Source organism: Oryzias latipes, chromosome 8, assembly GCF_053564925.1.
Source record: "Oryzias latipes strain Hd-rR chromosome 8, Olatipes_Hd-rR_3.1".
In the NCBI taxonomy this organism is placed as follows: domain Eukaryota; kingdom Metazoa; phylum Chordata; class Actinopteri; order Beloniformes; family Adrianichthyidae; genus Oryzias; species Oryzias latipes.
The window spans coordinates 12,201,070-12,225,530 of NC_136244.1; the positions used below are offsets into that span (position 1 = coordinate 12,201,070).

Sequence of the window (24,461 nt, forward strand, 5' to 3'; positions counted from 1 at the left end):
CTATTTTTTTTAAGTTTAAATGCCTTCATCATGAAGTGAACCTATTTATTTAACACTTTTTAAAATTATTTAATTTGTCTTTCATTTCATTGACTCATATACAAACAATAATTCTTAATATAATTTTTTTGATTTTCTCTCAAAACTGCCTTTAGACACTGGCTACTATTTTGCTCATTTCAGTCCAGAATTATTTTCTTTTTACTAATAAGCATAAAAGGCCCATTGAAATGGTTCAAAGACATGAACAAATGTATTTACATTTCTGTTTTCGGTTTTCCTTATGGTAAAATGGCGTATACATATATAGAGCTTTTCTTTTTTCTTCTTAGAAGGCCGAAAATGTTTTACAGTCCCATGCACACACACATTCACACACTGATGGTGGCCCCGCTGCCAAACACTTGCACCAACCTATACCCACCAGGAGAAAGGGGGGGGGTTTACCCAAGGACACTTCAATACACGGGCGCGCAGGGCGGGAATCGAATCTGCAATCTTCCGATCCTGCTCACACTTTGGGAATTACTTTCATGGTGCAAAAGACATAATTTATGTCACATATGTAACAAAAAAATTGAGATACATTTATTTGTTTCACTCTGACAGAATCAAAATCACTGAAATGAAGAAGTGAAAAAAATGTACATAACTGTTAATTATAAAAGAAAAGTGTCCAAAGAACTTTTTGTCCCTTTATAATCTTACAAAACAACCTGTAATATTGGAAGCAATTGATAAAGAAATGGGATGTTTACACCTTCCATCCCTCAAAAGCTGTTGATGTTTACATCTTGGGAAGCATTTATGAGTTGGCAGACATGTAAGCTCACATGTGCCAGTCACCTCTAAATCAAAGCTGTTCTTCTTTGTCCCTTAGAATGCATGCACTCCTCAGCCCATCTCTTTTCAGCTTGCAGGGCAGTAGACCCCTCTGCAGTTGTTGCCCTCTCTTACCCCCTTATCTCCCTTCCTGTCTATTCTTTACCACAGGCCATCCCTGCCCACCTATCTGTGACGTTCTCCACCAATGGGAGGTGACTGCATGTCCAGTTGGGCACCAATGAGGGGACTTTTACAGCTATATAAAACTTTTCAGGGCAGTTTGGAGGGTTGCACTTTCTGTCAGCCAGGGCTCAGAGAGGGGAGCAACAGCCCAGAGAAGGAGAGAGTAAATGCAGGGGGGGTTTGCCGGTTTTTAATCCCAATCCCACGCGTGAAGAAAGTGGTGGGTGAACACACATCCCTGTTTGGTTTGAGTTTCAGCCTCAGTCGCTCAGACTGATATGCTCATTTTTTTCTTAATCCCCTTTTTTTCTTGAAGCCTCTCCGTTTTACTGAGGATGGAGAATGCGCACAGCAAAGAGTCTGCCGAAGTTCTGGCCCACTTTGGCGTCACTGAAGACACTGGCCTGTCACCTGATCAGGTGAAGAGGAACCTGGAAAAATATGGCTTCAATGGTGAGGGAGAGAAAGAGGTGGATGGATGGATAATTAGATATTTTTTAAAAGCAATACCATGACTGGTGAATCACAGAGTGAAGTTATCTGATGACTGGATTCAGATTGGATAATAGATGACAGATTAACAGGGAGGGTTGGGTTTGAGGGGCAAACACAGAGGAGGGCGGAAAAGTGGAAATGGAGCCTGATAAAAACATTTTTATGAAGCAGAGGTGTCTTGATTTCACTTTTTGCAATAAATCTACCAAATTTAAGAGATCTGAAGATCTGGAAATGGAAACTGTCAGGAGAAAACTTTAGTCAAAACTCTCAATCATCTCTACAGATATCCTCCCATGCATGTATCTACAGCTTCGGTTGGTCTTTTGTCTTTTTGATGCAAAAATCATGTCTCACCTATTACGACACCCTAATGCTGTCCCTATGTCTCCACCAACAGAGTTGCCGGCAGAGGAAGGTAAGGCCTCTATAAAGTCGGTGTATTTCTGTCGCCCCTGTTGCAAATGCATGGTTTGTCTCAAAGATTGCATCCTCCAAATCTGTTTTACGCAGAAACACCTGCTCCCCCAAACATCCTGTTGAATAAAACACACTCTATGACAGCATGTCTCGTCAGACAGAGAAAAGTGACCCATACCACTAATAACCCACAAACAAGAACAATCGTCAGCTTTTAAATGATCAGTTTTGCACTCACAGGTGTTGCAAATTGAATCAGTTTGTGAGTTGTGCATGGATGACCTTGGACTTTGTTCTGCAAAAGCAAAACACAAGCTCTTTCTTTGGCCTTTGTCTTTCATCAGGGAAAAGTATCTGGGACTTGGTTGTGGAGCAATTTGAGGATCTGTTGGTTAGAATCCTGCTGCTGGCTGCATGCATCTCCTTTGTGAGTTTCCACACATTTTCATTGAACATCACATGATGTTAGTCATGTTTCTAGTAGACTCTTTCCTGGTGCAGAAACTATGTTTTATGAGTAAAAAGAAAGGATATTTTATAAAACAAAATAGTCAAAATCTGATTTTAAATGGCAGCTTTGAGGCTATCCCTTCCAAAAAAAAGATTTGCCTTTAATTTATCTTTCATATCATATATATATATCATATATTTATTGAATTTCAAAAACCAAAGAGTTTGAACAAGTAAAATGACTGATTTTGAATGGTTTTACATCAAAAGTGTTTTTAAAATTAATTCTAATCTATCTAAAAAGAAAATTTGACAAAGGTTTTGAGAACCAAAAATCAAATCTAAAAGGATTTTCCTACTTAAAGGACACTTTTATTCTAAAAAAACCCCTCTGCTTTTATCTCTAGTGAAGTAAAACATTAAACTGATTGTCCAGAGCTGGGATGCCACATTTCTCTGCTTATCAATGCAACTATTAAAGTTAGAGTTGTTAAATTACTGTTAAACCCCTTTTACTCAGAATCCTTTTCTGGATTGCTCCTATCCCTTTCTTCTTTTTGAAGCAGAGCAGGTCATTGTTTTAATCCTCAGCCTCCCTGGACACCTGTCACTGTAGCCTTAGAAGGCCTGACGGCTGTGAGGAGGGGGGATCAAAGCAAAAAAACTCAGAAAGACAGGAAGTGAGTGACAGTGTGTCTGTGCGCAATCGTTATTTTAAGAAAGTCCCAAGCCTGGATGAGAATCTGTACCCTTGGATAGAGGTCAAGGATGGAAGGAACGAGGGATGGCTCTGTGCAGCAGGAGGGACACAGAGTAGAGTGGGGAGGGGGGCAAGTTAGGGATTGGGTTGCACAATGGCATTGTGTGCTGCAATGACACACAAGAGGAATAGATTGAGAGTCGGTTTCCAGAAGGGTTAAATACTGTGGATTTATCTGTTCATACTCGCAGGAATGTTCAATCACAGGCTCTGACGCTCATTCTAGAGATCGATTGGCTCTTAGAAGGGAAGCAGTGTGAAGACAGACTAGAAATGTATTCAGAAAAAACAGAAAAAAGATGGAAGATTAAAAGCAATGGAAAACAGAGAGAATCCTAGATAATATCTTGACCCTTTCCTCCTCTAGCTTGGCCTACACTCCGCTGGCCTGCAACTAATCTGTGTCAATGTCAACACAGAGAAGTTCTGAAACAAAGATTTAGGCACCCCTGTCTCATAAAGCAAAGCACATGTTCAACTGAACAAGAGTCACGTGTACTTCAGGCACACGGAATGACGTAAGACACAAAAGCAATTGTCATTTGATCCACCGGTGGATCATAAATAGCTGCATGTTGCGCCATTTTTATGTTTGTGCTAGTCAGCAGTAAAAGATAATACAGACAACCTGAGCAACAGCTGCACAACAAACGGAAAGAGAAGACTCTTCGGGCTTAGGGGCAGTTGTGAAGTTTTATTTAACGAAAGCTAAAATAGAGTCAGAGTCATTATCTGTAATCGCATCCCCATAAAATGTACTTTTACCTTAGTGCTGATTTAATATTCTTAGACTTCATGGATCACTAACATGCTGCATCTCTCTGCACCTCCCAGGTGCTGGCCTGGTTTGAGGAGGGCGAAGAAACGGTCACTGCCTTCGTCGAGCCCTTTGTCATCCTGCTCATCCTCATCGCAAACGCCATTGTGGGCGTGTGGCAGGTCAGCGAGCATGATGCTGCAAGGACACAAAGTTGAAACAGAATGCTTTTGTTTTACACAACTCCCAAACAGGCTCATGAAGTATCAATCATACACAATGTCCTTGACAAAGGTTTGGTTTGGCGAGGACCTGAAAGTTCATGTGAAGCCAATGCGAAGTGGGAATGGAATGGTGTCCTTGCTGCCTTGGAGGTTTAAACTGCCATGTGCTTCATTATAGTCCACACTGTGAAAAAATACAGAAGGATGATCACGTTACCACAAGCCTGAAGTGTATTTGAGGAAAGGTTCAGATCGACCCGGCAGCAGTCATTTGGAAACTATGCACAAGGATTCACACATGAAGGAGAGTGGGAGAGGAAGGGCAACTAGAATAAGTTTTGTACTTTGATGCAAACAGGGGCGGCTTTGGAAGAAATCACAGTTTGAACTGGTTGATTGACTGAAATCTCCTTTCAGCAATGTTTTTTAGTCAGTGCAGAGCAAGATGTTTATTATAAAAAGAGAAAGAGGCTTGCAAACTAGCACTGTCAGAAAGGTCTAACTACTATGTGGGTTTTATAAAAAAAACATATGAACACATCAAATAAAACATATAAATATCTCAAATGTTTTTGTATTCGGATTCATGGAGACGTTGAAATGAGGGAACATCTTGTCTCGCAACAGGAGCGAAATGCAGAGAGTGCCATTGAGGCCCTGAAGGAGTACGAGCCCGAAATGGGGAAGGTTTACCGGGCAGACAGGAAGAGTGTGCAGAGAATCAAGGCCAGGGAGATCGTTCCTGGGGATGTGGTAGAGGTATCAGGTAAAATCTACCGGCTTTAAGATTCCCTTATTGTTTCATGTACTGCATTTACACTGAAAAAGTGCATTGTTCCCCAAAGAATTCTGGCATTGAAGGGTTCAAAGTTAAACGTTTGTCCCAAATGAGCAAAAACATGATATTAATCTGCATTTTCTTTTTATAAAGGCAAAATATTTCAGGTTGTAAGGAATAAACTTCTTAAAACAGTCAGAAAAAAGAGAAAATAACTAAATTAAAAAAATGAAATGAAGAATTTATTTTAAATTGAAAATTAGTAACCTAGAACATCAACCCGCAGCATATCTGTGATAAGTCTAGAGCCTTATGTCTGACTTTTGCACAAACCAATTTAAAAATGAGTCAAATACTAATTTTGCTGCCTAATGTAAAGTCCCCATGACATGAAACATGGCATAAAACCTGTACTGGTTCCCAAAAGGACTTTTTAAAGTATTTTTTTGCAGCTTTTTTAAACATTGATCTGCATATGTGCAGAATATGAATGCAATAACAAAAATGAATTTCAAATAAAGAGAGCATAATTCACCTTTTTTTTTGTTTTGTAAGACGCGATACAAGTAGTTCAAGTTGTACCAAAAACCCTGTTACTTCAACTTCTAAAATGCGCTCATGTGCATGTTATGTGCCTGAAAATTTGCACCAACTTTTAAAGGCAGTCCCAGAGAAAAGGGGGCGGAAAAGCTTCAGGGATGAAAAAGCAAGCCTGAGAATAAACGCACTTAATGTCCACTCTCTCTTGCTGTCCACCTGTTCTTTTCATTGCATGATCTCCCCAAGGTCTCCCTCTCCCTGCGACTTTCACTGTGGTATCAGCTTTCAACAACAGCACCATCCATCCAAAGTGCTAAAACCAGTCAATCAACCCTCCATTCAACTGTACAGCTGCTTTCAAATTGTCATAAAGCTTTGTTAGCAACTGTCTTGCCAACCTAAAAGGAGCTTCCTGGCTCAAAAGGCAGGTGTAGATAAATTATTTTTTATTTACCGTTTGTGTTTTCTGGATTTAAGTTGGTGACAAAGTGCCAGCTGACATCAGGATCATCTCCATCAAATCTACAACGCTGCGTGTGGATCAGTCCATCCTCACTGGTAGGAGTTCAGAACAAATCTAGAGTTTGGGATGTCCAGGACATTGTTTTCTCATTCTATCCAACCTTCCCCTTCACAGGGGAGTCTGTCAGTGTCATCAAGCACACTGATGCTGTCCCGGACCCACGAGCTGTCAATCAGGACAAGAAGAACATGCTGTTCTCTGTGAGCTTCTCTCCTGCCTACATAAACGACATTTCTGAATGTCGTTTTTGCTGCCACTGATAAATGAAATTTCCCCATTGTGGGATTATTAAAGTCATCTATCTATCTATCTATCTATCTATCTATCTATCTATCTATCTATCTATCTATCTATCTATCTATCTATCTATCTATCTATCTATCTATCTATCTATCTATCTATCTATCTATCTATCTATCTATCTATCTATCTATCTATCTATCTATCTATCTATCTATCTATCTATCTATCTATCTATAATCTGTTTAACCATATCCTGACTTCTTATATTTCCACTAAATTCCATTTTTAATCTAAAACCTGTCAGGGGACCAACATTGCTGCAGGTAAAGCCACTGGCATTGCTGTTGCAACGGGAGTAACCACCGAGATTGGTAAGATTCGTGACCAGATGGCCGCGACTGAGCAGGAGAAGACTCCACTGCAGCAAAAGCTTGATGAGTTTGGAGAGCAACTCTCTAAGGTCAGTTACGTTCCTTGCATCCAGGACGCTTTGTTGTGAAATGTCTACAAAACAGACTTCCAAAATGGGTCCTTAGTCGAGCGTGGAAGAGACATTTGATCCTGGCTGCCTCCTCTGCAGGTCATCTCCCTCATTTGTGTGGCTGTGTGGATAATCAACATCGGCCACTTCAATGACCCAGTCCATGGGGGTTCCTGGATGCGTGGAGCAATCTACTATTTCAAGATTGCTGTGGCTTTAGCCGTGGCTGCCATCCCTGAAGGTAAACCCCAGGGATGTTCTCAGGTTATCATTACAGAAGTCAAGTGCGTGTTGTGCCACTCATCTAAATGATGCGAAGGCAGTAATAATTATTTTCCTCACTTAAAGGGGTTATATATGCTGCAAAATTAAAACTAGATGAGTAAAATTGAGCAAACACTATTGTTTCTCACCAAAGAACATGGCTAGATTCTTAGATTCTTCAAGATAGTAAAAAGAAATTTTATTTCAACAAACGTAAGTGCTTTATAAGAGTTTTATTTATTTGGTCTGACCGGGAATTTCCTAATTTATAGAATTTGTGAAAGCTTTACATTTTCCCTCACAAACCAACTTCTAGAGGGATACAAGCTGGAAATTAAGGCCAGAAAACCCGATTTTCACTGAGTGACTTACTTTTGGGATAAACAGACTCTTAATTTTATCCTCTTTTTACAGTAAAACATCAAATAAAATGTCACTCATTCATTTATCTAATAATAAATTCATATTTTTTTGCAGAATCTATTTGATTTCTTTTGCAAAAATTTGTACAATCTGTGATTATTTTGTATCTAATGAACAAAAAAAACTGGAATAGGTCCAGTCCAGATCTTTGTCCCTACTAAAAGAGATCTTTTCAAAAGGTGACACAAAGATGCCTGACCTACTTTGAAGTAAGACAGAGCTTTCAATAGAAAAAAAAACATCTCTTGGTTAATAAACATCAGAACCATGTTCTCTCTTAAGTTCCACCTTTCTTTTTTTATCAGTATGTTTACATTTCTCCTTGCGTCCACGGCAGGGTTGCCTGCTGTCATCACCACCTGCCTGGCCCTGGGAACGCGTCGGATGGCCAAAAAGAATGCCATTGTCAGAAGCCTGCCCTCTGTGGAAACTTTGGGGTGCACCTCTGTCATTTGCTCTGACAAGACTGGAACCCTCACCACCAACCAGATGTGTGTGACCAAGGTGGGGTCTATTTACATGTGTGCAATCATACGTCTAGTAAAGGACAGATTAACACGTATGTCCATCTCTTTGCAGATGTTCATCATTGATAAAGTGGAGGGGGACAATGTTGCCCTCGGTCAGTTTGACATTTCAGGGTCAAAGTACACCCCCGAAGGAGAAGTGTAAGTGGAAAAAATGACACTTGTGATCCACTCTGAACAGCAGAACTTAATGAAACTTTCCTTATCAGCACGCGGAACAGTTCGCTTGTAAAGTGCGGCCAATATGACGGATTGGTGGAGCTGGCAACCATCTGTGCCCTGTGCAACGACTCATCACTGGACTACAATGAGGTCCGTGTGGCACCAGGATGTTTGAACATGCTGGATCCTGCAAGACAAGTTCAAGAATGAATTTGTTTAACTCTTTTTTTTTCTCTCTCTGCGGTGCAGTCTAAGGGTATTTATGAGAAGGTTGGTGAGGCCACTGAGACAGCTCTGTGCTGTTTGGTGGAGAAAATGAACGTCTTCAACACTGACGTGCGCGGCCTGTCTAAAGTGGAGAGAGCCAACACCTGCTGCTCTGTAAGTCCACAAAAGAAGCTGCAAAAATAGGGAGTCAGATGTGTCACAAACATTACCAAGTGTCTGTAAAATGGTTTCTAAGCAAAGACTAGCCCAGAATGACCAAGCACAGAAAATTTACCATGTAGGACAATAGGAACCATCTTGTAGGCTGACAAAGAGATTTCATAAAACAAAACATTTTAGAAGAAACAATATTTTTATACTAGAACAATCATTGGCTCTGGTTTAAACAAGCCTCAAACTGATTGAGTCTGGTGAGTCATTACTCTCCGCTGTCACACAGTGACTCAGTGCTCACAGCTAAACCAAGTTAGTCCACATGTTTTTCCTTTAAATAAACAATTAGTAAACATTCTTTTCTAAAATTTTTGTATTTTAATTTGCTTTTGCTAATTTGCTTTAAACTGATTTGAGGTAATTAAATGCGTTTACCTGTTTACATTCAAGCATGAGTTGTCTGACTGAAATTGAAATAAACTACATGTATTTAGGTTTATAGAAAAAGTAGCAAATTATTTACTCAGTTATTATGAAAAATAATTTTAAAAATTCAATAAAATAATTTAAAACATTATTTTTCCAAAAAGGTTTCTATCTTCTAGTCAACAGTTTACATAAAGAGTTTACTGTTTTCTAGTAGGTCATGCTCTTTAACCTCTTAGGACCTGGCATGGAAATCATATTTTGGGTTATATTACTATTCTGCTTAACTGGGGCCCTAGTAAAAGGAAATAATAAACATATTGAACAATAGCTTGAGGATTAAGAGGTTAATGATTAACAAGAAATACACAGACCTAAGAGCTACTAGCTACAAACCAAAAAAATGTAAAACAAAACTTTAGCAATAAACTTCATAAAGCATGTTTTCTTCTTTTCAGCTATTTCAAAAAATTGAAGCAGAAAGAAACTAAATGGGAATGTTGCACATAAGACAAATAACAATAAATAATGTCAAGTAAGCCATTAAAAAAAGAGAAAATTCAATGTAAATTAGTCTTAAATTCAAAAATGAATAACTGCTTGTTATGGGGGTTATAGTGTATTTCTGTCTACATTAATAAATACATTAATAAACTGCAATTTATTTTTGCCCACTAATTTTTGTTTTTCTAAACCCTCTACCTGGACAGGTGATTAAGCAGCTGATGAAGAAGGAATTCACTTTGGAGTTTTCCAGAGACAGGAAGTCCATGTCCGTCTACTGCACACCTGCCAAGTCAGCCAAAGCTCCCGTTGGGAGCAAGATGTTTGTGAAAGTGAGTTTGCTGATTGCACATTTACATAATGCAGGGGATTTGCATAAAAAAATCAAAAAGTAACATAGAACTTTTCAATAAAGAGTTGTTCTCTGTGCAACTCGGAACTCTTAAAACCATCTGCCTGTGTCCTCAGGGAGCTCCTGAAGGTGTGATTGATCGCTGTTCGTACGTCCGTGTGGGAACCAACCGTATCCCGCTGACTAGTCCCGTCAAAGACCATATCATGTCCGTCATCAAGGAATGGGGTACCGGGCGAGACACCCTCCGCTGTCTGGCATTAGCCACCCGAGACACCCCTCCGAGGAAGGAGGAGATGAACCTGGAGGACTCCAATCATTTTGTAGATTACGAGGCGAGTAAAACTAAAGGTCATAATCTATTATAACATTTTGGGTTTTTTATACAATACAGGTTTTATTTCTGCTTTTTGCTTTTCCATAGACTGATTTGACCTTTGTGGGATGTGTTGGGATGCTGGATCCTCCTCGTAAAGAGGTCACAAGCTCCATTGAGCTGTGCAGAGCTGCTGGAATCCGCGTCATCATGATCACCGGTCGGCATCAAAAACTAAGAGAGCGCAGCTCTATCCGTCACTGTATCTAAAAAAATGATCATGTCTGCCCTTCTCCTCCAGGTGACAACAAGGGGACGGCTGTGGCCATCTGCCGCCGCATTGGCATCTTCACCGAAGAAGAGGATGTCACTGGGAAAGCTTTCACTGGTCGTGAGTTTGATGATCTGTCTCTCTATGAGCAGAAGAATGCCGTCAGGAAGGCTTGCTGCTTCGCCAGAGTAGAGCCATCTCACAAGTCTAAGATTGTTGAGTTCCTGCAGGGCTTTGATGAGATTACTGCCATGGTGAGAAGAAAAAGAAACCTAATGATTTGTAAAAATAAATAAATAAAGCAAATGAAGAGATTTCTCAGGTTTCCCTTTGTTTTGTCTCTAAGACTGGTGACGGAGTAAATGATGCCCCTGCCTTGAAGAAAGCGGAGATTGGCATCGCCATGGGCTCTGGCACTGCCGTTGCCAAGTCTGCCTCCGAGATGGTCCTGGCTGACGACAACTTCTCTTCCATTGTATCTGCTGTTGAGGAGGGCAGAGCCATATACAACAACATGAAGCAGTTCATCCGCTACCTCATCTCCTCCAATGTCGGCGAGGTTGTCTGGTGAGTATTACTCCCACCTCACTGAAGTCGACTGTTTCTGCTGGAACTCGTCAATATATGTCTTTGCTCCTCAGCATCTTTCTGACTGCTGCTCTGGGTCTACCTGAGGCTCTGATCCCCGTTCAGCTTCTCTGGGTCAACCTTGTGACTGATGGTCTGCCTGCCACAGCACTGGGGTTCAACCCTCCTGACCTGGACATCATGGGGAAAGCCCCCCGCTCCCCAAAAGAGCCCCTCATTTCTGGCTGGCTTTTCTTCAGATATCTGGCCATTGGTGGTACGGTCTTGCCCAAATAAATTTACACCTTTATTGACCCGTGTTGGGTTTGTTGTTACTTAAATCCACCAATATACATAACCTTTGCAGGTTATGTCGGTTCAGCGACTGTTGCAGCAGCTGCTTGGTGGTTCCTGTACTGTGACGAAGGTCCAATGGTCACTTTCTACCAGCTGGTTGGTTTTGATCTTCAGAAACTTCTCCTACACAAACACTTTGCAGACAAACAAACGTTGCGTCTTCATTCTTAATCTCTTCCCTATCAGTCCCATTTCATGCAGTGCAGCGAGGACAACGAGGACTTTGACGGCATCCGCTGTGAGGTGTTCGAGTCAGCTCCACCCATGACCATGGCTCTGTCTGTGTTGGTCACCATTGAGATGTGCAACGCTCTGAACAGGTGAGGCTGCACTCCGTGCCCATCATATACACAGGACTGCAGGTACACAGAGGTAGATCATCATGGCTCTAGTTAACATTGCGCCTTTGAAAAGACTTTAGCATGAAAACTTCCATCACGACCTTTTGGAGTTTTGAGAACCTCCTCTTCACAACAGCTAACTTTTGCATCTACTCTCAGTTAAAAAGATGGATTTATGATACTTTTGCCAACAACGACTGTTCCAAACTGCGCAGAATCAAATCAAATCAAATCAAACTTTATTTATAAAATAGCGCTTCTCGTGCATTTTGTGCAGCCCGAAGCGCTCGAACATTAAAAACAGAAAACACACAATATTACAGTAAAAACCCAACCCACCCTTCAGCCTTCCCACTCCCCTCCGTTAAAACATATGACCCATGGCCCCCACGTACAAAGAATAATGACTATGTAACTTTAAATAAATAAATAAGAACAAACAAACAAGTACGGATTGGCTCTGCTGTGAGGAAACAGTATTTGGGAATCCTTTCATACCAGGAGCCAGCTTGGCCATGGGAGCACCGCCACAGCGCCCACCCAGACTGGGACAACACTGGGGTCCACGTCACAGCCGTGAAGCTGCAAAATTAGACCCCAGCCGCCCCAGCAAGGGCAAGAACTGCAGCAACAACCGCTGACCAAGCCGGCAAGCCCTGGAGGAAAAGATCCCCACAAGAAACACTGGGGCTAAAATAAGGATAAGATACTAAAATTAGAGAGTTAAGATTTATATAAAAACATAAAATTGAGCATAAGATGCATAAAATGAAAATAAATACCTAAAATAGCCTATACTAAAACTAATAGAATAAATTACCACTAAAAATCAACTAAAAGCTAAATTAAAAAGGTGGTTCTTGAGCCTCTTCTTAAAAACCTCTACAGTCTCTGCGACAGAACTGAAATTGATGGGGTGTTTATGAAGCCTCCACCTCTTGAGGGTGAGATACTTGACCCATGAAAGCCGGGATGGCAACCTTATCAATTCAGTTCTGAAAAGGATTTTTTTTGTGTGTGTGTTCTGTTCTGTTAGGTTTTTGTTTTGTGAACGTTTTTTTATGCAGAGGCTGCTGTGTCATCTATATAGTGTCAGGGGAAAGGTCCTTACAAAGAAATGTCAACAAACCTGATTAAAAAGGTGTTACAAAGAGTTGGTGGTCTTCTCCATACAATCAAGCACATAAAACTGAAAAATATATTGCAATAATATGCTAAAGATACACTGTGACCTCATGTTTCATAGGATTTCAAGGTGGGGAAAAGAAATCCACACGTTTTTTGCCAAATCCAAGGCTAAGTTCAGAATAATCTTCAAGACTAAAAACTTTCCAGATGGTGAAATCAAATCTGATGCTTATGACATCAGAAGGAACTTTCTAAGAACCCAGCCTAACCTAAAAGGGAAAAAAAATAATTAAGTAGATCTGCTGCTTAGAAGGTTCAACTTTTTATCTTGCGCCTGCATTAAGACGCTTTTTTTTCCCTCCAGTTTATCTGAGAACCAGTCCCTGGTCCGTATGCCCCCTTGGAGCAACCTGTGGCTGATGGGTGCTATGAGCCTCTCCATGTCTCTTCACTTCATGATCATCTACGTGGACCCTCTGCCCGTGAGTTTGACCCCATCTCCAAACACCACCGCTACACTGACACGCATCCTGCATGTAAAGATTTGTAGAAAGCAGAATCCACACGAATGGATGTTGCTGTTTTACATTTTATGTGTAAAGTTCCAACAGACTGCTGCTCTCATCCACAGATGATCTTCAAGCTCACTCACTTGAATCTGGAGCAATGGCTGATGGTGCTGAAACTCTCCTTCCCAGTCATTCTTATTGATGAGCTTCTCAAGTTTGTGGCTCGTACATACCTGGAAGGTGAGTTCAGACCCTTGGAGCTATTATTTTCCTTCTGCACAAAAACATTTTAGCTACAACTATAAACTATATGAAACATGAAACTCAAGTATAACCAATAAAATCATTTTTCTTTTTAGCTAATACCAATCTTAATGAAATTGATATAAGTATTTTTTTTTATCCCAAAACACATTAAATATAAATCCTTCGTTGTATTTTTCTAATCTAAAATTAAGTACATTTGATTAATGGATTGTTACAAAAATAAAAGCCAACTACTTTTCCTTTTAACCTCTTATTCTAAGCTGTCACAGGTTGGAGGTTCCCCGCCCTGATTCTAATGTCTTCTCTGATTATCTTGATCTAATTTCCTCTCCTTGATTGTTTTTCTTCGCCGTTTCCTTGACAACACAGTTTAAACCTGTTTCCCCATCCTCATTATTTCTGTAACAACTTAAGGTATTCCCCTGACTCCATTAAATGTTTTCTCTGCAATATGCATGTTGAAAAGGTAAAACAAGTGTTAATGCATCTAAAATATTCTCGTCGTTTGGTTGAAAAGTGAGCAAAAGTCCTTTTAGTTCTTTGTACATCATCATAGCTAAATGCCTAGCTCATTAGTGCATTTTGCATGCTTGGATCCCTTTAACACCCTACTTAACTTTTTAAATTATTACTTTTAAATAAAACTGAACTGCTACAACATTAGAAAGCATATTTTGGACCTAATGCACCCTCAAGAATAAGGACAGCATTTGAGCAGCAACTGTGTGGCGAATATTGTGACACAATGATCGAAAACGAATATCCAACAAGTTAGTGAATGAAAACGTGCTCTTTTCCACAATTAACTCCAAGAAATCACAAGTCAGTTCCAAAAAACAAACTAATAAAATACTCAAATAAATGTGAAATTTAATTTTTAAGCCTGCAATTTACCGCTTTTGGTTCTGTTCATACAGGGAAAGTCTAAAGGCGATGGAGACCTGAAGAATCTGAGGCGAGGAGGGCGGCGAGACTCGGAGGACAGAGAGAGACAAGCGCTCCGTGTGAACGAGAGGGCGCCAGAAGTCACATGATCAATGGAATGAATACAAAAGTGATTTGAAAATACACACCAAAAAAAAAAAAAAAAAGAGCTGAAAAACATTTTTCTGTGTATGTACTTAATATAATATATAATGAAGTTATGTGAACGCTATTCTGTTTATTTTATTCTTAAAGAATAAAGAGGTGTATAAAATATATATTCTAGCTCGTATACTTTTTAGGAAAATAAAAACAGGTGTTTGAAAATGATAAAAAAAAAAAATACTGTATAATATCCCAAAAGTGCATCACTTGTGTTTTTTTATTAATAATCCACTTAGTCTCTTTTTATATATTAAATTCTGATGGCTGTTAAGGCATAGCTTCATACAAAAACATGATACTTTCATATAAAAGCAGGTATTTTATAGAAAAGTGGAGTGTTTTGGATGTTTTTGAGTGATTTGCAGTTGCCTATAATTGACAGGTCTTTTGCAATAGTGTTGACACTTAAAGTCTTGTCAGTAAAGTACAGGGAGAATTCTGTTAAAAATGACAAAATAGTGTAAGAAACTCTGGTGATCAGATCAGTTGGGGCACATGAAAGGTTTGTGAATCAGTCCTTTGTGAACAGGATCCAGGTTTTTACTGTTCAGGTTTTTTGAAAACAAAAATTCTCAGGAGCAGCACCATTGCTGAAAATTCCAGTGGTTCCTCTACCGAAGTCTCTGTTTCAGTGGTTTTAAAAAAAACAACCCTCTCTTCTGGGGTTTTTGTTTTGGTCCATCCGGTATGATTTAAATATCATATTCAACAACTCAAGAGGCATCAGCAGACTCAGCTTCTCTGACTCCCTCTTCCAAGATTTCTTTGACTTGTTCCAGACTCTCCGCTTGCCGTATCAACTCCACTTTGACCTAGAGGAGGATGAAGGTCATAAATGTGAAGACAGAAAAGCAAATGAAAGAGAAATCCAAAACAGTCACTGAAATAAACTGAAACAGACAGGTGTAAAAATCAGAAATTGCTTTTGACTGTTCAACAAAACAGATTTGACTAAATTAAATTGATACGTCTAAAAACATCAAAAACAATTTGAACGTATTGATCAAAACCATCACTAACTGTTTGAGATATCCCTCCCCCTTTTCCGTTCACAGAGGGGAACCAACAATGACTTTTGTATTGTAAAACAGGTTAAGTCAGTCGTTCCATTCTATACCTGCAGCGACTGGGAGAGTTCTACAAAGTCTCTCTGAACAGCCTGGCTGGTGTCCAGCTGCGAGCGCAGGCTGATCACTTGGCTGCGCAGCTCCAGACACTGTTGGTGCAAAGCTGCCTGTCAGCCCAGAAAGAAAAGAAAAAACAGGACTTTATCTGGATGAATCATCTGGAGAATAAATGAGAAATATAATGCTGGCTTTCTCAAACACCGGCTGAATTCCCTTTGTTCTTTTGCATGTCTGAAAAACTGAATTTAACAAAGCTGTCACTTCAAACACCTATATGGTAGTAGTCTCTTTAACATCTTCTTCAAATCCACCTTTACCATGACTTTACCATAAATACTTTCAAAAAATATATATAATAGGGGATCAATAAAAATACTAGACTTCAATGACTTTACCCTACAGTTGCTAAAAAGGGACATTTAGTTCTCAGAGCAGGATTTACTTTTTCAGTGCCCAAGGCTTTGTTGGTGCCCTGTACGTGTGTGAGCGCCACCCGCAGGCCTTCCAGTTCAGTGCGGCAGGCCAGCAGCTCAGCCTGCAGCTGGTCCTTCCGAGCCTGGATCTTCTCTGCCTCTGTCCTCAGTGTGGACAGCTGCACTGTGCACACAATCCCAAACATGGCACTTTAAATTGAGCCAATGCAAAGACATTATTAGAGTTCCAGATGAGTCCTTTAAGTGTGACCGTCAGTTTTCACAGAGCTAGAAAATCCTGTTCTCGTCACACAGCCCAGAAGTGTTGAGGGTTAAATAAATCCGAATGAAAGGTCACCTCACACTAATCACAGCACTTACTAATTGGCTTAGCAGTCTAATAATAAAAGCTCGGGCGGCTCACTTACCCTCTAAAACCTCTGATGACAGCAGTTCAAAGCCAGAGCAGGAAGGAAGCAAGAGGACAAATTAAGAAACAATTTTAGCTTTGGGACGAGCGACAGGAAGGATGATTAACAGACCATTCTCCTCTGAACGAGTGTCCAGCTGCTCCCTCAGGTTGACTATTTCAATGCGAAGGCGCTCCTCACAGTGCGCCCCCTGATGGATGAGTTCAACCGTGAGCAGATAAGACAATCATAACAAAGCAGTGCAGAACAAAACATTTATTCTGTAATATTTTACATCTAAAAGTTGCTCATAAAAGTGACTTTTTGTATTTTCTTTTTATGAGATTTGAATGTTTTCTCCTCAACAAAAGCAGAACTCAAACGAGCTCCCAGCAGGTTTCAATTCCAGTTACCACAACATGTAAACCTCATACATGTTTCATGTATGGAGCGTCACAGGATAGGGTTAGACGGAGACGAATGAGTCACTGTGGCACCTCTAAAGGGAGGAAGAGGAAGAGCAGGAGATGCAACTTCTATAAATGTGAAGGTAAAGCAGTAACCTTACATGCAGAGTTGCTGACAGCGACAAACTGGTGTCTGAAATACTCTCCTCGACTTCTTCTCCTTTCAGTCTGGACAGATCACTGCACATTTTCCGCTGAGAAAGAGACAACTCCGCCTATATTAAATAAAAGCCTATGTCAACATCTCCTTCACATGAGTAGGCAAGGCAAGGCAAGTTTATTTGTATAGCACAATTCGTACACAAAGTAATTCAAGGTGCTTCACAAAACAGAAAAATGCATTAAAATCACAATACATCATAGAAATAATCAACGTAAAATTTACTTTAAAAGAAAAAAGAAAAAAAAATTTGAAAATTGATTTAAAATTTAAAAATAAAGGAAGGAAAGGAAAGAAAAGTGCAGATAGGATCTTTCAGTCATATACACGGCTAAACAGAAATGTTTTAAGTCTAGATTTGAACATGAACACAGAAGAGGCCTGTCTTACGCCTTCAGGGAGGCTGTTCCAGATTTTAGCTGCAGAATATTGAAACGCTGATTCCCCTTGTTTAGTTCTGACTCTGGGAATAAACAGGAGGCCGGCCCCTGAGGTCCTCAGAGTACGAGATGGTTCATATGGCACTAACATGTCAGAGATGTACTTTGGTGCTCGGCCATGGAGAGACTTGTACACAAGCAGAGCTGCTTTGAAGTCTATTCTTTGAGGTACAGGGAGCCAGTGCAAAGACCTGAGCACAGGACTAATGTGATCATACTTCCTGGTTCTGGTCAGGACTCGAGCAGCAGCATTCTGGATGTACTGAAGCTGTTTTACAGCTCGTTTGGAGAGGCCGGTGAGCAGGCCGTTACAGTAGTCTAACCTACTGGAGACAAATGCAGGAATAAGTATCTCCAGGTCTGGCTTTGACATTATGTTTTTGATTTTGGCAATGTTTTTCAGATGGTAAAATGCCGCTGATGTTACTGACTTGATATGGCTGTTAAAGTTCAGGTCAGAGTCCATGACCATGAGTAAAATGCACAGTTGGTGTGATCAGTGAAGTAGAGGCCAAACATGAAAATGAATGAAAAAAAAAAACAAGATGAAGGAGTGCCATGTGGGTCAGCTCCATCCGTCAATTTTCTTTCACTCCTCCATGTTGCTATGGCAGCAGTCCAAGAAAAGTTTCCCCAGAATTCTCTCTCCCCAGATCCTCCAGCTCCTCTGTGGGTACTCCCAGGCCAGCAGAGAGATGTGGTCTCTCCAGCATGTTTTGGGTTTTCCCCGGGGTCTCCGCCTAGTGGAACATCACCAGAACACCTTCCCAGGGTGGAGTCCAGGAGGCTTCCTCTCTGGAAGACCAGCGGTTCTACTCTAATGTCCTTACCATATCTTTAAACCTACGTTCACACCGCCCTCGGTGACGCTCGTTCAAGTGACCACTTTATATTATAAGTCTATGTTAACGCGCATTATGTGTGCTTCAAGCTTCAACGTTCAAAACTCTCGCATTCATGTGTCGCTACTCAAGTTTCTACTACTGTTTTCAGGCAAAATGCGTGTCCAAAGATTGTGTGTTGAAAGTTAAACCAGGTAGAACTTTGACCAATCAGGGACTCTGATTTGGTAGGAACATATGGATGGTGTCCCCTTTAGTTCACAGAAGTTTTAACTGTTTGAAAATTGATCACAAAGGAGAAATTAATAATTGCGGTTTGTGCCCAGCCGGAACTTTAAGACACCAAGTTTTTCATAGATTCATCATTTTTTAAACAGGTCAATACTGATAATTCCATTCGCTCTGACATCGTGTCCCACTCACCAGTCGGCTCTGCACCGCATTCTGTGATTGGCTGAAAGACTTCTGCAGATCCTGGAGGAGGCCTTCTGACGCCAGCACCTGAGACTGCAGCAATGACACCTGCAAGAGCATTCAGGGCTTCAGCTCTTCAGCTCACATGTTCTGTGCATCGTATGAGAACACAAACACACCTGTTTATGAGTTTGGTTGGTTTGGGTCTCCAGTTCTCTTTCCAGCTCCTCTTTCTCTGACTGCAGCCGACTCACCTCCCCACGCAGCTCTGACAGCTGCCCGACAAACAATAATCTTATTAAATACAAAATGCACTGGGAGGCTAAAGGTTTGACTCGTCTTTCATATAAGAAATAAACAAGACCTCAGTTTCTAATCCCTACTTGTGCATTAAGAACATCCCAGTCACTGTGCGTGACAAGTCGATGTCCAGCTGGCGGCAGGTAAATGGCTTCGGGCACCAGTGTTCCTGTGGACACCAGAGAATCCGTGTCGTCCTGAGTGAGGAGTTTTCTAGGCAAAGAGGGTGTGTCCATGGAGAAGGAAGACAACGAAGCTGAGTCACAGTTGGAGAAATACCCCTCCGTTGTGAGGGGACCCCCTTCTCTTTCCACCACGCCCTCTAGCTCTGAAGGCTGACGTTGGTCCTTGTCCCTTGAGGGAGCTGCTTCTTCCACGATGCCATAAATGCCAGATTTTGGGGAGTCACTAGCTGAGGGATCCAGGTCTGTGTGTCCTCTTGTGTTGTTGGTCTAACAGCGACAGAGACAAATAAGTCCAGCATATGCAAAAACTACATTGAATAACTTAGGGAAACGGTTGCAAACAAACCGTTTTGTGTCCTCTCCTCCAGTCTGAAGGCTGTGACTGCAAGACAGCAATCCTGGCTTCATACTGTGCTGCTGTTTCTGAAAACACAAAACACTACAATAAAAACAAACCCATGTAGCCCACATTCCACTTTTGATCGATTTTAAAAGGGTTCCCAGTAGCTTTTTAAGTATGATTGTGTCCTTTTTTGCCTAGTTAAAAACCTGTGTTGTTTTCTAGGACATAGTTTCTGCAGAGCAGCAGGAGTTTGTCAGATATTCACCACAGAGTTGTGGGCAGGACTGTTGGTGCAGAGAAAGCCAGCCGCACTTCCCATCATCCATCAGTTTACATTTCCTCCCGCTAGCTTACAGCCCCTCCACCCAACATTACCAGTGCAATAAAAATGACAAGCAATATTGGAGCTGTTCAGCCGTGCATTTTTGAGCCAGATGCCAGCTCGGACAAGGAAAACGACCATTTACAAGGATCTAGTTGTCTGCAAGCAGATGCATCAAAATGCCCAGCTAAGCTTCTACATCACAGCTTGTTACGTCCCTCTTCAGAGAGGAGGTAGAAATGTGTAACATAAAGAAAATTATGATAACCGGGCGGGGTTAAAGTTGGCCACGCAGCCGTTTATTCTGTGACAAATAACACTCATAGGGGACTAAAAGAGAAATAATCAACTCAACACCAAAGGTGCAACAAATAATAGGATAACTTAAATTCTCAGGCTTTATAGCAAGACACCGAATTACTCAAAATGCAAACAAAAAGACTACAAGAGTAAATGTAACAAAAAGACAAAGCCAGAATCAAAGCTAAGGGGGAAACCAGAAGCTTTCACAAGCTAAGGCCAGGCGGACAGCAGGGGCAGGCTGAAGAACGAATTCCCACTCAGGAATTTCCCACTGGAGCAGGGGATCCTCGGAGCTTTTAAGCTTCCCTCCAAGCCAGGCCATAGGTAGCAGCCTCAATCAGCGCTGCAGAGGGGCGGAGTCAGCAGCTGTGCAGGAGCTGGACTTCTACATGAGCTGAGAACACATATGCATACACATACGCACACACACACAAGACAAGCAGACAACTACCAGGGGTCGTAACACAGCTAGAGGCCTTTTCCAACAGAAATTCTCATCAATCATAACAAAATGGAAGAGTTTTGGAACAACAACAACTCAGCCATCAAGTAGTAGACCATGTAAACTGACAGAGGGGTCAGCAGACGCTGAAGCTCAAAGTGCAAAGAGGTCACCGACTTTCTGCACAGTCAGTCCCTACAGAGCTCCAAACTGACCTTCAGATTAGCCCATGTACAGCATGCAGAGAGCTTCATGGAATGGGTTTCCACGGCTCAGCAGCTTCACCCAAGCCCCACATCACAAAGTGCAACACAAAGCGCCAGATGCAGTGGTGTAAAGCACGCCGTGGAGACGCCTTCTCTGAAGTGATGAATCACACTTTTCCATCAGGCAATTCTGATGGACGAGTCTGGGTTTGAAGGTTGCCATGAGAACGGTACATTTCTGACTGTATTGTGCCGAGTGTGTAATTTGGTGGAGGAGGTGAGTATGGAGTGGGGTTGCTTTTTAGGACTTAAACTTGGCCCCTTAGTTCCAATGAAAGGAACTCTGCATGCTTCAGGATACCAAAACATTTTGAAAATGTCCATGCTCCCACCCTTGTGGGAACAGTTTGGAGTGGGTCCCTTCCTCTTCCAACATGACTGTGCACCAGTGCAGAAAGCAAGGTTCATAAAGACATGGAGGACAGAGTCTGGTGTGGATGAACTTGACTGAACTGAACTGAACCAGACAGAACACCTTTGGGATGAATTAGAGCAGAAACTAAGAGCCCCGCCTTCTCGTGTGTGTGTGGTGTGTGTGACCTCACTAATGCGCTTTTGGAAGAATGGTAAAAGAAATTCCTATAAACACACTCCTCAACCTTGTGGACAGCCTTCCCAGAAGAGTTGTAGTAGCTGCAAAAGGTGGACCGACATCATACAGAACTCTATGGGTTAGGAATGGGAAGGTACATAAATTCATAAATGAGTCAAGTGTCTCAGCCTTCTGTGACCAAAACCAACAGAAAACAGTCCAAATCTGAAGCAGTGACTTGTGCAGGTGCTGAGAGGGCTGGGCACTGGGTCATGCCGCTTCTTTAAGACAGGCAGGGAAACAGCAGTGAACAACAAAGTGGATGTCCTTCATCATCAAAAAAATGCCATAGAACATGTTCAAAACACCAAAAAGACAATTTTCATAACAGCAGGTCTTTCCTGAGCTTGAGCACATTTTAGAAAATATATAAAGAAATACAAATACTTGCAGCTTTTTGCCATGTTTTGAACAATACACTGACCTCTTAGGGCCTCCTGCAGAGACTGGATCTCTTGATCGCATTGTTTCTGCAGCTCTGCCAGTTCCTCCTGTTTGCTCAGCTCGCAGATTGTTGCCACACCCTGCCAGTGCTCCACTTGAGCCTGACACTCCGCAAGCTGGGCCTGCAGGCTCACCTCTGCAAAGAAAGAAAGACAAACACAGGCATATGTCAATTCCCCCTCTTAATCAAGCTCACATTTGTTCTTTAAAGAATGCATAAGGAACTGAACACAAATTTTGAAGCCTGAGTTAGAAGAATTTTGTCATTTACTGAGTAAAAAGTAAACCAAAAATCTCTTTGCAAGTTAACAACTAACAAAATAGAATTCTTTTTCAATTCAGATATAATGTTACTTATCTCTTTGAATTTGAGATAAACAAACATGCAGTTATAGTGGGTAGACTTATTTTGAAAAATCCTTGAAACTGAAAGTACCTTTAAAGGAACTAAATGAAGGACTAAACATCAGTTTGGGGGTGGCAGAATTATAAACAGAAACCCAAAGAAGTGAAAAGCATTACAAAACACAAGTCAACTTCTGTCCAAAAGGGACCTAAATTCTTCACAAATCAAAAACTGCTTAGTATTGATTGTAAAGCTCATTACATAAAGCTGTAGTCATAAAAAAAGCGTACAATACAGACAAAATGTAAACACAAAATATACAGACAAAACATACAGTGGACATGAAAACATTAGTCACAGGTAAACACCGTGCAGAAATGCAAAAACAGACAATTACCCTAAACAAATCCAGAAACTAAGTTTTAAGGTTGATTATAGACAAACTCTAGCAGCCATCACACGTGTTTCATTCTGACAATAAAAAGTCTATTTAACTCTAGAAAGAAAGTGTAGTGCAGAAAAAAAAGAGGCTTAGGGTACAAGAAAAAGTTTTAGATTTTTAGGACCAAGTGTGAGCAAAAATTCTAAAGAAAATTGTTTTAATTAAAAAAAAGTAATTTAACAGATGTAAATGTGTAAATATTCCTCCAACAGTAAAATCGGGTTGAAATCATTGATGTTTCTCTATTTAACATCATTTTTGGGGTAAAATGAGTAGCAAAGCAAAAATTATTATAGATTTGTAACATCTGGAACATTAGAAAAAACATAGACCTCCTATATGGAAAACTGAAAGCAAAAACCATAGAGTTATCTCTGCCTTTGTTTCAACTATTAACACCTAAAAAAACCATCTGGCATCTTTAAGTTACCTATTTGATTGGCTAAAAATGATTACGTTAAAAAATGCTTTGTTATAGCTTCATTGATTGTTATGTCATGCTAGTTCATTTGAATGTATGCCACAATTATTAATTTGAAAAAAAATAACAAAACCATACGTTTGCGATTTTTCTTGTAAATGTACAAAAATGATGTTGGCATTTAATGCTATTAAGCTAAAGATTAAATTAGCTAAAATCTCTAACGAACTGTACTGACCATGATAGTAATTTATGCAACAGGTTCCTTCCACTTTAAAAGTACAAAGTGGAGCTTGAACTTATTAGACAGGCAAGCAACACATTTAAAATAAATAATAAGCATTTTTGTTTGTTAGGTTATATTAGATAAGAGTTCAAAAGCAGTGTTTACACTTTTAAGCTAACACTTGTCAGTTAGCATTAGCTAGCAGCTAGCCGACTTCAAGTCTTTGGTCAGACGACAGGCCGGTTTACCTGACCAGGACCGCTGACCAGGACAACAACAGACTCCACTAAACATAGGCAACAAGTCTGATTATAATTTCATTTTAAAATGTCAGAGAATACACTTAAACTCGCAGTGTTCCTACCCGTGTCTTCACTTTTAGAGCTCATCCTCTCGTTAGGGACTTAAGAAGAAGAAGAAAAGCAAAGTGTAGTGAGGAGGAGTTTTAAAACGCTCGTCTGATCATTTTCTACACGCAAAAGAGGTTTGGCGTGGACGTTGTCAGCATAGTGACAACTTCAGGAAACAACTTTCCCCGGTCTGAGCGTCCGGAAAACACGTCAACGTCCTTCCTGTCCACAAATGCCAGAGCCAGAGGCCAGTTCAGCCCATAGACTGGAATGCTTCAGCCACTGATTCATCCACGCCTGTCCTGATCGCTGTGCGATCCAAACACATTGGATTTACTGACTCTTACTTCAACTTTAAAAATATGCTTATATTTTTAGTTCAAACTAATATGCATATTCCACGACTTGGTTATCCCCCTTTCTGTATTTGCATAGTTCCGTCAATCAGACTCTTTTTGTAGTCTGTCTTGAGGCCAGAACAGTCATATAATTCAGAATTGCAGGCACTTCGATTCAAAAATGTCATTTTATGCAAACGTGAACTGTAAATCAATGTCCTCTGCTGCTGGTTATACTTTTTTTTTTTTTTAACAAATTTAATGTACAATCTGAGCATAAAAAGGAATCTCAACTCATGCTTAAG

General features: G+C 40.7%; 2 protein-coding genes across 4 annotated transcripts; one reads left to right on the forward strand and one right to left on the reverse strand.

Moving 5' to 3' along the window:
- Positions 1–1,088: 1,088 nt before the first annotated feature.
- atp2a1 (ATPase sarcoplasmic/endoplasmic reticulum Ca2+ transporting 1) lies at positions 1,089–14,676 on the forward strand. 2 transcript variants are annotated; one of them, XR_013657733.1, is made up of 26 exons: positions 1,089–1,228; positions 1,325–1,461; positions 1,904–1,921; positions 2,268–2,350; positions 3,968–4,072; positions 4,742–4,880; positions 5,910–5,990; positions 6,070–6,155; positions 6,503–6,658; positions 6,779–6,920; positions 7,704–7,870; positions 7,946–8,034; positions 8,103–8,205; positions 8,305–8,436; positions 9,573–9,698; positions 9,835–10,053; positions 10,143–10,254; positions 10,336–10,559; positions 10,652–10,872; positions 10,947–11,149; positions 11,240–11,325; positions 11,416–11,549; positions 13,063–13,180; positions 13,330–13,447; positions 14,392–14,485; positions 14,527–14,676. XR_013657733.1 is itself a non-coding variant. In XM_004071530.5 (25 exons), the coding sequence occupies exons 2-25, from the start codon at positions 1,344–1,346 to the stop codon at positions 14,400–14,402; spliced, it is 2,991 nt and encodes a 996-aa protein (XP_004071578.1). In that variant the 5' UTR covers positions 1,089–1,228; positions 1,325–1,343; the 3' UTR covers positions 14,403–14,676. The 2 variants fall into 2 exon arrangements, 1 of the variants encoding a protein (XP_004071578.1); XM_004071530.5 differs by having other exon boundaries at positions 14,392–14,676.
- On the reverse strand, positions 14,325–24,153 carry rabep2 (rabaptin, RAB GTPase binding effector protein 2). 2 transcript variants are annotated; one of them, XM_004071735.5, is made up of 12 exons: positions 23,833–24,153; positions 22,014–22,169; positions 19,668–19,744; positions 19,220–19,588; positions 19,016–19,111; positions 18,846–18,944; positions 17,082–17,195; positions 16,646–16,724; positions 16,532–16,543; positions 16,133–16,287; positions 15,681–15,797; positions 14,325–15,375 (listed from the first exon to the last, which is right to left on the reverse strand). In XM_004071735.5, exons 1-12 carry the CDS (start codon positions 23,855–23,857, stop codon positions 15,277–15,279), a joined length of 1,398 nt encoding a protein of 465 aa, XP_004071783.1. In that variant the 5' UTR covers positions 23,858–24,153; the 3' UTR covers positions 14,325–15,276. The 2 variants fall into 2 exon arrangements, with proteins under 2 accessions (XP_004071783.1, XP_078807589.1); XM_078951463.1 differs by lacking the exon at positions 23,833–24,153 and adding an exon at positions 23,717–23,777.
- Between the last annotated feature and the right edge of the window lie 308 nt (positions 24,154–24,461).

Bases quoted from the DNA above. Each gene is read 5' to 3' on its own strand.
- atp2a1 (XM_004071530.5), top strand. From the start codon at position 1,344: ATGGAGAATGCGCACAGCAAAGAGTCTGCCGAAGTTCTGGCCCACTTT. The intron at 6,156-6,502 runs GTGAGCTTCTCT...AAAACCTGTCAG, and splicing joins AGAAGAACATGCTGTTCTCT to GGGACCAACATTGCTGCAGG. The intron at 11,326-11,415 runs GTTGGTTTTGAT...CTTCCCTATCAG, and splicing joins TGGTCACTTTCTACCAGCTG to TCCCATTTCATGCAGTGCAG.
- rabep2 (XM_078951463.1), bottom strand. From the start codon at position 23,762: ATGTTTAGTGGAGTCTGTTGTTGTCCTGGTCAGCGGTCCTGGTCAG. The intron at 19,112-19,219 runs GTAGGGATTAGA...TTTGTCGGGCAG, and splicing joins GGGATGTTCTTAATGCACAA to CTGTCAGAGCTGCGTGGGGA. The intron at 15,798-16,132 runs GTAAATCCTGCT...CTGGGCTGACAG, and splicing joins AAGCCTTGGGCACTGAAAAA to GCAGCTTTGCACCAACAGTG.